Source organism: Borostomias antarcticus (genome assembly GCF_949987555.1).
Source record: "Borostomias antarcticus genome assembly, chromosome: 20".
In the NCBI taxonomy this organism is placed as follows: Eukaryota; Metazoa; Chordata; class Actinopteri; order Stomiiformes; family Stomiidae; genus Borostomias; species Borostomias antarcticus.
This window is the reverse complement of record NC_140253.1, coordinates 19,066,210-19,078,184: the sequence shown is the minus strand read 5'-3', so window position 1 is coordinate 19,078,184 and position 11,975 is coordinate 19,066,210. Positions and strand designations below refer to the sequence as shown.

The 11,975-nt window shown below is 44.4% G+C and overlaps 1 protein-coding gene across 1 annotated transcript in view; it reads left to right on the top strand.

The window, feature by feature from the left end:
- Positions 1–11,975, top strand: part of LOC311322627 (NACHT, LRR and PYD domains-containing protein 12-like) — a gene marked incomplete at both ends in the record, with an annotated part of 209,395 nt that overhangs the window by 175,631 nt on the left and 21,789 nt on the right. The window contains 2 exons of the mRNA XM_084454707.1: positions 7,846–8,019; positions 9,271–9,444. Coding sequence (XP_084310833.1) covers positions 7,846–8,019; positions 9,271–9,444 — 348 coding nt within the window. The remainder of the gene's footprint in view (positions 1–7,845; positions 8,020–9,270; positions 9,445–11,975) is intronic.

Here is an 11,975-nt window from a genome sequence, read left to right as displayed (position 1 = left end):
ATAGTCCACAAAATATTCTTTCTTTGCCTCGTTTAGCACCAGCTGCAACACTCTTCTCCAAATTCATTATCTCCGTTAGCAAGGCTAACGTTGCACTCGGTAGCTTGTGCTTATTATTATTATTGGAGTTGGTGCTTGTGCAGTGGAGGGGTTCTTTTGGGGGAGTTAGCCGTTGGATTGTTATGCTTAAATTATCCTAGCCAGATAGTTCCCAAGCTTGTTTGATAACCTTTGATTCAGACATAACGTAGGCTGCCTGGTACAGTCCACTGACCAGTTGCTGGTTAACTATGAGGATCCCAGCCGACCGTTGCTTCCCCCCAACCCGCAACGGAGGGTTATCAGCTGGGCTGGGACTCCCCCCCCTCATCGCTAACCAGCAACTGAGCCAATTGAGCTAAAGGTGGTTAGCTAGCTCGATCGTGAAATTACTCAAACTTATTAAATATGACACCAATAAGCACACCGGTGCCAATAGTTAGCTTAATCTTGATATAACTAAGACATCTGCTAAAAAAAATAATTTTTCCACCGACAGATTTAGCTACAATGTTTCAGCCCACCTCCGTCCTAATGCTTCTGAAAACATCATTGCTGATCGATATTGCCTATGATACAATGCCCACTAGTGGACAGAATGTGCACAACTTTATTTTAATACCTAGGTAGGTCTTTCTGTAAGAATTTAATGGTAAAAATATTATTAATAATAATTCGAATATATTCGAATATTATTATTAATAAATAAACGAACTTCGAATATGATTTTGGGGCAAAAGTCCCAGCCCTAACACACACACACACACACACACCACTATTTGGTCCTTGATAGAGACAGTCTTAAATCTATTTTACATTATCCCAAAAACCCGCCAACACCCTCTTACCCTGGTGTTCCTACTGTATGAAACATCTCTTAACACACATGGTTCCTCTGTCCCTGCAGTGAGGGGAGCAGGGCAGCCCTGACTGAGGATCAGTCCAGGTGTGCTGTGTGTGAGCAGATGCTGAGGGACCCAGTCCTCACCTCCTGTGGACACAGGTTCTGCAGAGCCTGCATCACTTCCTACTGGCAGCAGCCTGGTCCATCAGCAGACCACGCCTGCCCCCAGTGTAGAGAGAGACCCAGAACACCACCTGGTCCATCAGCAGACCACGCCTGCCCCCAGTGTAGAGAGAGACCCAGAACACCACCTGGTCCATCAGCAGACCACGCCTGCCCCCAGTGTAGAGAGAGACCCAGAGCACCACCTGTACTGCAGCCACCCAGAGAGCAGTACGTTCAGAGAAGTGATGAAACAAGTAAGAGATTCACTTGGTAATCTGCTCTCTAACATGATTTAGATCCTCTCACCATCTGTAGAGCTTTGCCATGCATTCATCAAAAAGGTCCAAGGCATTCTTCTTGATTAAAAAGCTTTAATTATCGGCTAGTTCATCTTAGAACAGAATAAAATAAAACAGCCAACATGTTTTGGCCATGCGGCCTTCATCAGGGCGAGTTACAAACTAGAGCAAAAGTCAGTAGAAGGCCTTAATAGGCTAAGCAGGCTGCACCCATGGGTGCGGCCAGTGATCACAATTCTAGACAGCTGTGTAGCTGGGAACTGGATAAATCATGCTGCCCACAGGAGGGCATCCTTGTCACATATACATTACTGCCATTTGTTCAACACACAAGAGATTCAATACCTAGACTGGAGAAAAGGACAACAGGAAAATACACAAAATCAACATCACTTGTCCTAGGTTACAGTCACATAATGAGACACCAAGAAAATAAGAAAATACATATATAATTATCATAATCAATAACCCTTGTAAGCAGAAGAGAGGACTACTAAATTCCTGAAGGTAGAAGATCTATAGGAAAGAAATCATATCAGAAATCAAGCCTGTAGTCATATTTGTAGTCATATTTGCTATGAATGTTTGTATTCCTGTCAATCTAATTTCTTGTACTTCCTGTCTCTCCTTAGTTGTTAGAGGTCTCCAAAGAGCCGTAGAGGATCATAAAGCCACTTTGAAGAGGAGGTTTGAACATGTGATTGAAGGAATCATAAAAACAGGGAATGCAACCCTCCTCAACAGCATCTACACTGAGCTCTACATCACAGAGGGACAGAGTGAAGGGGTTAATAATGAACATGAGGTTTGGCAACTTGAGAGAGCATCCAGGAAACAAATCACCAGTGACACACCCATCAACTACAATGACATCTTCAAACCCCTGCCTGGTCAAGAGAGACCCATCAAACCCCTGCCTGGTCAAGAGAGACTCATCAAATCCCTGCCTGGTCAAGAGAGACCCATCACACCCCTGCCTGGTCAAGAGAGACCCATCACACCCCTGTCTGGTCAAGAGAGAACTATCAAACCCCTGCCTGGTCAAGAGAGACCCATCAAACCCCTGCCTGGTCAAGAGAGACCCATCAAACCCCTGCCTGGTCAAGAGAGACCCATCACACCCCTGCCTGGTCAAGAGAAACCCATCAAACCCCTGCCTGGTCAAGAGAGACCCATCACACCCCTGCCTGGTCAAGAGAAACCCATCAAACCCCTGCCTGGTCAAGAGAGAACCATCAAACCCTTGCCTGGTCAAGAGCGACCCATCAGAACTGTGCTGACTGTGGGCGTCCCTGGTATTGGAAAAACCGTCTGTGTGCAGAAGTCAATCTTAGACTGGGCTGAAGGAAAGGCAAATCAAGATGTGGAAGTCATGTTTGTGCTTCCTTTCCGGGAGCTGAATTTGATTAGATATGTCCGGTACAGTTTACTCCAACTGCTGAATGTTTTCCACCCAGAACTACACATGGAAGATGCAGAGCAACTGGCTGTCTCTAAAGCCACGTTCATCTTTGATGGTCTGGATGAGAGCCGACTGCCCCTAGACTTCAGAAAGAACCAGACCTGCTGTCATGTCACAGAGTCAACCTCAGTGGATGTGCTGCTGACCAACCTCATCCAGGGGAATCTGCTCCCCTCTGCTCTCCTCTGGATAACCTCCCGACCTGCAGCAGCCAATCAGATCCCTTCTGAGTGTGTTGACCGGGTGACAGAGGTACGAGGGTTCAATGACGCACAGAAGGAGGAGTACCTCATGAAGAGAATCAGTGATGAGAACCTGGCCAGAAGAATCATCTCACACATCAAGACATCAAGGAGCCTCTACATCATGTGCCACATACCAGTCTTCTCTTGGATTTCTTCCACAGTCCTTGAGCACATGCTGAGTACAGAGAAGCAAGGAGAGATGCCCAAGACCTTGACTGAGATGTACACACACTTCCTGCTCATTCAGACGAAGCTGAAGAACCAGAAGTATCAAGGGGAAATCAAGACCGAACAGGAGGAGCTCTTGAGGGCCAACAGGGAAGTTCTCCTGAAGCTGGCGAAGCTGGCATTTGACCACCTGGAGAAGGGCAACCTCATGTTCTATGAAGAAGACCTGAAAGAGTGTGGCCTCGATGTCCAAGAGGCAGCAGTGTTCTCAGGGGTTTGCACAGCAATCTTCAAAGAAGAGTCAGTGCTTTTTCAGAGGGCAGTCTACTGCTTTGTGCATCTGAGCATTCAGGAGTTTTTCTCAGCGGTCTACATGTACCATTGTTACGCAACCAAGAACATGGAGGCACTGGAGCCCTTCCTTGATGCTGATCCGTGGAGGAGGAGGAGTGAGGAGCCGTCTCTGAATGAGCTGCTGAAGGGGGCGGTACACAAAGCTTTGCAGAGTGAGAACGGACACCTGGACCTTTTTGTCCGCTTCCTCCACGGCCTCTCTCTGGAGTCCAATCAGAGACTCTTACGAGGCCTGCTGCCTCAGATTGAGAGGAGTCCAGAGAGCATCCAGGAAACAAGCAGATTCCTCAAGTACAGGGGGGATGAGGAGAAGAACATCTCCCCAGAGAGGTGCATCAATCTCCTCCACTGCTTGATGGAGATGAATGACCATTCAGTTCAGCAGGACATCCAAGCTTACATGCAGAAGAAGACATCAACCGAACTGACTCCAATACAGTGCTCAGCGCTGGCCTACATGCTGCAGATGTCAGAGGAGGTTCTGGATGAGCTTGACCTGAACAAATACAACACATCACAGGAGGGGCGGAGGAGACTGATCCCAGCTGTGCAGGTCTGCAGAAAGGCTATGTAAGTATTCATCTTTCTATACAATTTGATCAATCTATTTAACCTTGTCTGTCCCATTGACCCAGAGGTATCTTCTGGAAGGGAGCCCTCTAAACAAAACATGATATAAAACTATAAACACAAAAATACAATTATAGATACAAAAATACAATAATGCATACAAAACATAATATACAAATGAATATAAAATACAGTATACAGAATGCACAGTGCTGAGTAAGGTGCTAAACACTTAATGAAAGCAATGATCAGAAAAGATCTGTCCTTTGAATTGGTCCCTGATCTGTCCTTTGAATTGTCCTAATGGACAAAGCTGCCTAATGGACAATTCAAAGCTGCCCTCCTTGTCTCTGTATGTGCACTCTAACCAGAAATGTGTTACAATTCCCTGTTACTAAAACCCCTTACCCCTTACTAAAACAGTTCCCTGTGTTACTAAAACCCCTTACCCCTTACTAAAACAGTTCCCTGTGTTACTAAACCCCCTTACCCCTTACTAAAACAGTTCCCTGTGTTACTAAAACCTCTTACCCCTTACTAAAACAGTTCCCTGTGTTACTAAAACCCCTTACCCCTTACTAAAACAGTTCCCTGTGTTACTAAAACCCCTTACCCCTTACTAAAACAGTTCCCTGTGTTACTAAACCCCTAACCCCTTACTAAAACAGTTCCCTGTGTTACTAAAACCCCTTACCCCTTACTAAAACAGTTCCCTGTGTTACTAAAACCCCTTACCCCTTACTAAAACAGTTCCCTGTGTTACTAAAACCCCTTACCCCTTACTAAAACAGTTCCCTGTGTTACTAAAACCCCTTACCCCTTACTAAAATAGTTCCATGTGTTACTAAAACCCCTTACCCCTTACTAAAACAGTTCCCTGTGTTACTAAAACCCCTTACCCCTTACTAAAACAGTTCCCTGTGTTACTAAACCCCCTTAGCCCTTACTAAAACAGTTCCCTGTGTTACTAAACCCCTTACCCCTTACTAAAACAGTTCCCTGTGTTACTAAAACCCCTTACCCCTTACTAAAACAGTTCCCTGTGTTACTAAACCCTCTTACCCCTTACTAAAACAGTTCCCTGTTACTAAAACCCCATTGAAATGATCTCATCTTCACTACTTTGTCCCTCATCCATCTACAATATTTACTACTATTCTGAATTTATGACTGACTGAATGAGCCACAATTAAGTTACAAACACAATTTACTATACATATAAAGACTTGCCTATGCTCTACAGCATGATATTTTAGGCAGAGTACTTTTCTCGCCGTCGGCTAGAAATATTGATGTATGCTTCACGCAACTCCTTAACTCTTCATGTCATATAGGAATGCTATCATATAGGAATGCTATCATATAGGAATGCTTTCATATCGGAATGCTGTCATGCTATCATATAGGAATGCTATCATATAGGAATGCTGTCATGCTATCATATAGGAATGCTGTCATATAGGAATGCTATCATATAGGAATGCTATCATATAGGAATGCTATCATATAGGAATGCTATCATATAGGAATGCTATCAGATAGGAATGCTTTCATATAGGAATGCTGTCATGCTATCATATAGGAATGCTATCATATAGGAATGCTGTCATATAGGAATGCTATCATATAGGAATGCTATCATATAGGAATGCTATCATTTAGGAATGCTATCATATAGGAATGCTGTCATATAGGAATGCTATCAGATAGGAATGCTATCGGTCAGTGTGTCATTAATGCCGTCCACCAGGAGAGCTGGAAAACACGTCTAGCCCTCTGACAACAGATTAAAGTTAAAGTCCCCCTGATTGTCACACACCTGAGTGTTTGAAATTTGTTCTCCGCATTTGACCCATCTCCCGGGAGAGCAGTGAGCAGCAGCGGTGCCGCACTTGGGAATCATTTGGTGATCTAACCCCCCAATTCCAACCCTTGATGCTGAGTGCCAAGCAGGGAGGCAATAGGTCCCATTTATAGTCTTTGGTATGACCCGGCCGGGGATCGAACCCACAACCTCCCAGTCTCTGGGAGGACACTCTACCACTAGAATGAATGAATTCACTGAATGCCTCGCCCCGCTCTGTCAGGCCCACAGTTATTTACCTTTAGTCAGAGGAGGGAGGAAAGAACAAATATATAGAAGTATCAGACTCAAAATATATCCCAGCTACTGATGAGCCTCACAGAATGCTCATTAAGTTCTGTTATCATCCAAGGTTTTTTGGTCGAGTTGCCTACACAGCTTGAATGTTTACTCCCTGTCTAAAGCAGCGCTTATCTTGTTAGCTGACACTATGTGGACTTCACCGTGTCAGCATCTGGGAGAGCTGTGTGGTAGTTTCTCAGTGCTCTCGTGTTCTCCCGTGCTCTGGGAGAGCTGTGTGGTAGTTTCTCAGTGCTCTCGTGTTCTCCCGTGCTCTGGGAGAGCTGTGTGGTAGTTTCTCAGTGCTCTCGTGTTCTCCCGTGCTCTGGGAGAGCTGTGTGGTAGTTTCTCAGTGCTCTCGTGTTCTCCCGTGCTCTGCAGCTCTGCACGAATGCTCTTTACTGAGCTCTGTGTGTCTCCCCTATATGTTATGTCTCCCCTATATGTTATGTGTAATAAGTTTTAGTCAGTGAGGCATTCTTACGCCCATCTATTCTCTGATCTTCTAAAATAGATTTTAGGTCTTTAACTGGTCAGAACCAGCTGGAGCTGACCCCCCTATAACTTTTAAAAACTGCTAACTCAGTGCTTGGCATGTTTCCACCTCCTCACATTGCACCATACATACATCCAGTGAGGAGTAACACGTTAGAAAGTACCCGTGCACAATGCATCAACAATCCCTCGCCTACACGGCTGGCAGCTCTGTCTATGGCTCTGACAACGGGAGCTCTCTGCCATGGAAACACCGACACTATTTCTCCCTCCTCAAGATCAAGGACTAAATACTGGTCAAGTGTAATCTATGTATAGAGGCCCATAAGGTGTGAACCTGAATCAGTTATTCTGAAAGCACAAATGCCATGGAAACAGGTATTTTTCCTACCCTCATTCCTCGTTATTATTCTGGAAAAGGTGCAAATGCAGTCACCTCTGTTGTGGTGCAGCAAACTAGCCCAAACTAGCCTACTCCTGATTTCTCTAAATCGTATGCTACCAACGGATACATCACCTAGAAGCAGCGTCAGTTATCGATTCATATCATTGTGGATGGCCACAAGTTAAAAATGCCCTTTTTTGCAACATAGGACTTTAATTTCACTATTAATTTCATTTAGGCTCCTACACATGATTGAAAAGTGATCAGTAGTGACTATATTCTGTATTGGTCCATGTAGCCTACAGCATGCAGCGGGCTGAGAGCTGACTGTTCTATCATCTTCTAGGCCTGTACATCAACAGTGAGCTTAAAACCTGTAATTTTATCTATATGTTTTCATTTCCCCCATATCAAAATATAACATGCTGTATACTGTAGGCTATCAAATTAAACGTTTGAGAAGCTTCTCCTCTTGAGGTTGGCGTATTGGTTTGAAGGCTAGGAATGTTGTAGGTCACTGGCCAGAGATGAGGTAGCCTACGAGTTATTGAAAGCTGGGTACCCTTTATTAAGCCTTAGGCTACATATGACATGTGTATATTATACCAATCATATTATTAAGATAAGAATGTCATTAAGGAACAAAAAGTCATACATGTTTACTTTGTAATTTCAGACTCTCTGGATGTGTCCTCAACGAAGCCTCATGTGAAGTGGTGGCCTCAGCTCTCAGCTCAAACCCCTCCCACCTGAGAGAGTTAGACCTGAGTAACAATGACCTGCAGGATTCAGGAGTGAAGCTGCTCTCTGCTGGACTGGGGAGTCCACACTGCAAACTGGAGAAACTGAGGTCTGTATCCCTGAGCATATTCAAATGTTAAATGATGGGATTTAAATGTCTAAGTAATTGTACATCTCTGTCCTTGAAGAGGGATGTTTTGAGTATCAACATTCAAGTTGAGAAATTATCTTTGGACTACAGTACATACAGTAGAGTTGACAAAATAGGGACTATCATCTCAAAGCTTACATACAGACATATACAGACTGTAGGTGGTGGGTGGGTCCTTTATTGAAGGAACAAAGACACAATCAAGATGAAATACAAATGTAAATTGGGTACAAAATATACACAAAATCCCAATACACAAGAGTGCAAATAAACAAAGTGTATAGAAGTTTATTCCTTTGCATGCCTAGATGTGTAAAACATGCCCAGGTGTACATGATGAAGTATCAAGTAGTAAGTAGGCTATAGCATGTTGGTTAATGTACATGTCCTGTCCAAAGAGCCTTAGCACCCTCCAAGCTGACTCAGGTCCATAGTGTCCATCCAATCAGGACGCTGATTGGATGCTGAGTATTCATTAGAGCATGGGTTCCCAAACTCCATCAATGTGGGCCTCCCCTCTGAAAACAGTGACACACCCATGCCCCCCCAACCCCAAAAATTTCTCAATTTTGCAAGGCAGCGTCAGCTAGCCCATAACGTTACACAGCTAAGTTAGCTCAGTGGCACCTGCTGCTAGTTGACGTTATGACGTTTACGTACAATATATTCATGCCTACGGGGGGAGGCTCTCTCTGCACTATCCACACATTTAGTATAATATTATAGTATCTCTCACATTATTTATTTCAATCTTCTGACCTTTAAAATCACGTTTCATTCATAAAAACCATAGACATTTAAAAAATGAATAACATGTTTTTCCTTCTTTTTTTTCTAACCATCCCTCCGCGCCTTCCCTGACTTTCTTTGGGGCCCCCTGGGGGAGGCCCGCCTCACAGTTTGGGAATGCCTGCATTAGAGGAATTAAAAACCTGCTCATGACTAAAACATATTAGATGCAGCAGCACTCTCTCTCCTAGCTCCAGAATGAGTCACTCTGTTTATAATTCAGTCTGAGAGAGGAAGACAATATAGCTGTCATTCCTCCTTTTCACCACTAGTGTAGCAGTGTTTGTCAGAGGGCTGAAGTGAAGAGTGAAGTTACGCCTTTAGTCAGAAAAAATGTTTTGCCTGCCAATGAAAACACGCTTTGTCAATACACTGATTACTGGTGAAAATGTTTGCTAATACTTGTCCTTGTCTCCTCAGCCTGAGAGGATGCAGATTAACAGGGACATGCTGTTCTCTGCTGGCCTCATCGCTCAGCTCAAACCCCTCCCACCTGAGAGAGTTAGACCTGAGTAACAATGACCTGCAGGATTCAGGAGTGAAGCTGCTCTCTGCTGGACTGGGGAGTCCACACTGCAAACTGGAGAAACTGAGGTCTGTATCCCTGAGCATATTCACATGTTAAATGATGGGATTTAAATGTCTACGTAATTGTACATCTCTGTCCTTGAAGAGGGATGTTTTGAGCATCAACATTCAACTTGAGAAATTATCTTTGGACTACAGTTCATACAGTAGAGTTGACAAAATAGGGACTATCATCTCAAAGCATACATACAGACATATACAGACTGTAGGTGGTGGGTGGGTCCTTTATTGAAGGAACAAAGACACAATCAAGATGAAATACAAATGTAAATTGGGTACAAAATATACACAAAATCCCAATACACAAGAGTGCAAATAAACAAGGTGTATAAAAGTTGACTCCTTAGCATGCCTAGATGTGTAAAACATGCCCAGGTGTACATGATGAAGTATCAAGTAGTAAGTAGGCTATAGCATGTTGGTAAATGTACATGTCCTGTCCAAAGAGCCTTAGCACCCTCCAAGCTGACTCAGGTCCATAGTGTCCAGCCAATCAGGAAAGGCCTTACATACATTTCTATGGATGCTGAGTATTCATTAGAGGAATTAAAAACCTGCTCATGACTAAAACATATTAGAGGAACAAAGACAAGGAACAAAGACACAATCAAGACTAAATACAAATGTAGATTAGGAACAAGACAGGGGCGCTGCTAGGATCCCAAATCATTAGGGCAGGGGTGGCCAACCAGTCAGAGACTAAGAGACACAACAATGACTGTGGTACCACCCAGAGCCACACCATATATACCAGCGCTTCTCAACCTTTCTTTCAGTCACGGCACCCTTCATACGTACTTAAAATCCCAAGGTACCCCAGTCTATTATAAGAAGTAAAACGTTATAGTCCATTAAATATACATTTAGGCTAGGCTGGACTGGATTAGGCTGGACTGGGCTGGGTTAGGCTGGACTGGACTGGGCTGGACTGGGTTAGGCTGGACTGGACTGGGTTAGGCTGGACTGGACTGGGCTGGGTTAGGCTGGACTGGACTGGGTTAGGCTGGACTGGGCTGGGTTAGGCTGGCCTGGGTTAGGCTGGACTGGACTGGGTTAGGCTGGGCTGAGATGGGCTGGCCAAGGTGAAAGCAGATGGAAGATTGGGGCAGTGTGTTATTTCTTGTCTAGGCTAGCACTCATTTACTCACTCACTCACTCACTCACTCACTCTCACTCACTCACTCACTCACTCACTCACTCACTCACTCTCTCTCTCTCTCTCTCTCTCTCTCTCTCACTCACTCTCTACCCATGTCTGTCTCTCACTCACTCTCTATCTCTCTCACTCACTCACTCACTCACTCACTCACTCACTCACTCACTTACTCTCTCTCTCTCTCACTCTCTCTCTCCCCCTCTCCCCCTCACTCACTCACTCACTCACTCACTCACTCACTCACTCACTCACTCACTCACTCACTCTCTCTACCCATGTCTGTCACTCACTCACTCACTCACTCACTCACTCACTCACTCACTCACTCACTCTCTCTCTCTCTCTCTCTCTAACTCTCTCTCTCACTCACTCTCTCTACCCATGTCTGTCACTCACTCACTCACTCACTCACTCTCTCTCTCTCTCTCTCTCTCTCTCTCTCTAACTCTCTCTCTCACTCACTCTCTACCCATGTCTGTCTCTCACTCACTCACTCACTCACTCTCTCTCTCTCTCTCTCTCTCACTCTCTCTCTCTCTCTCTCTCTCTCTCCCCCTCACTCACTCACTCACTCACTCACTCACTCTCTCTCTCTCTCTCTCTCTCTAACTCTCTCACTCACTCACTCACTCACTCACTCACTCTCTCTCTCTCTCTCTCTCTCTCTCACTCTCTCTCTCTCTCCCCCTCACTCACTCACTCACTCACTCTCTCTACCCATGTCTCCAGAAAATAGTCTGCAGAAGTCTTACTCAATAACAACATTATATGCTTATTCTACATAAACAAATACACTTAAAACGATTCAATTAATAAACGTGTCATATTTTTGTCATACACAGATGTGCAATGATGATTGCTGGGTAATACTGTATGTTCCTGTCCAATGTTAAGTCTCTATTTGATCAGACACAAGACGGTTTGGTTCACTAGGCGCAAAAGGTGAACTGTTGACGGGGCGGCTGTAGCTCAGTTGGTAGAGCGGGTCGTTCAATGATCGAAGGGTCAGTGGTTCGAATCCCAGCTCCGACTGTCCACATGTCGAAGTGTCCTTGAGCAAGACACCTAACCCCAAATTGCTCCCAATGAGCAGACTAGCACCTTGCATGGCAGCTACCGCCATTGGTGTGTGTGTGTGAATGGGTGAATGAGAGGCCATTGTAAAGCGCTTTGAGTGCCGCTAAGGTGGAAAAGTGCTATATAAGTGCAGTCCATTTACTATTTGAACCTCAATTGAGTGACAAACATTCAAAAATGTGAACCTCTATTGATTGACATTAAGTCCAAACAATAACATTAGGCTATTGTTAGATGTACTGTACATTTCACGACGTTATATATACATTATGGTAGGCTTAATTTTCAGAGTCCAAGAGTTGAA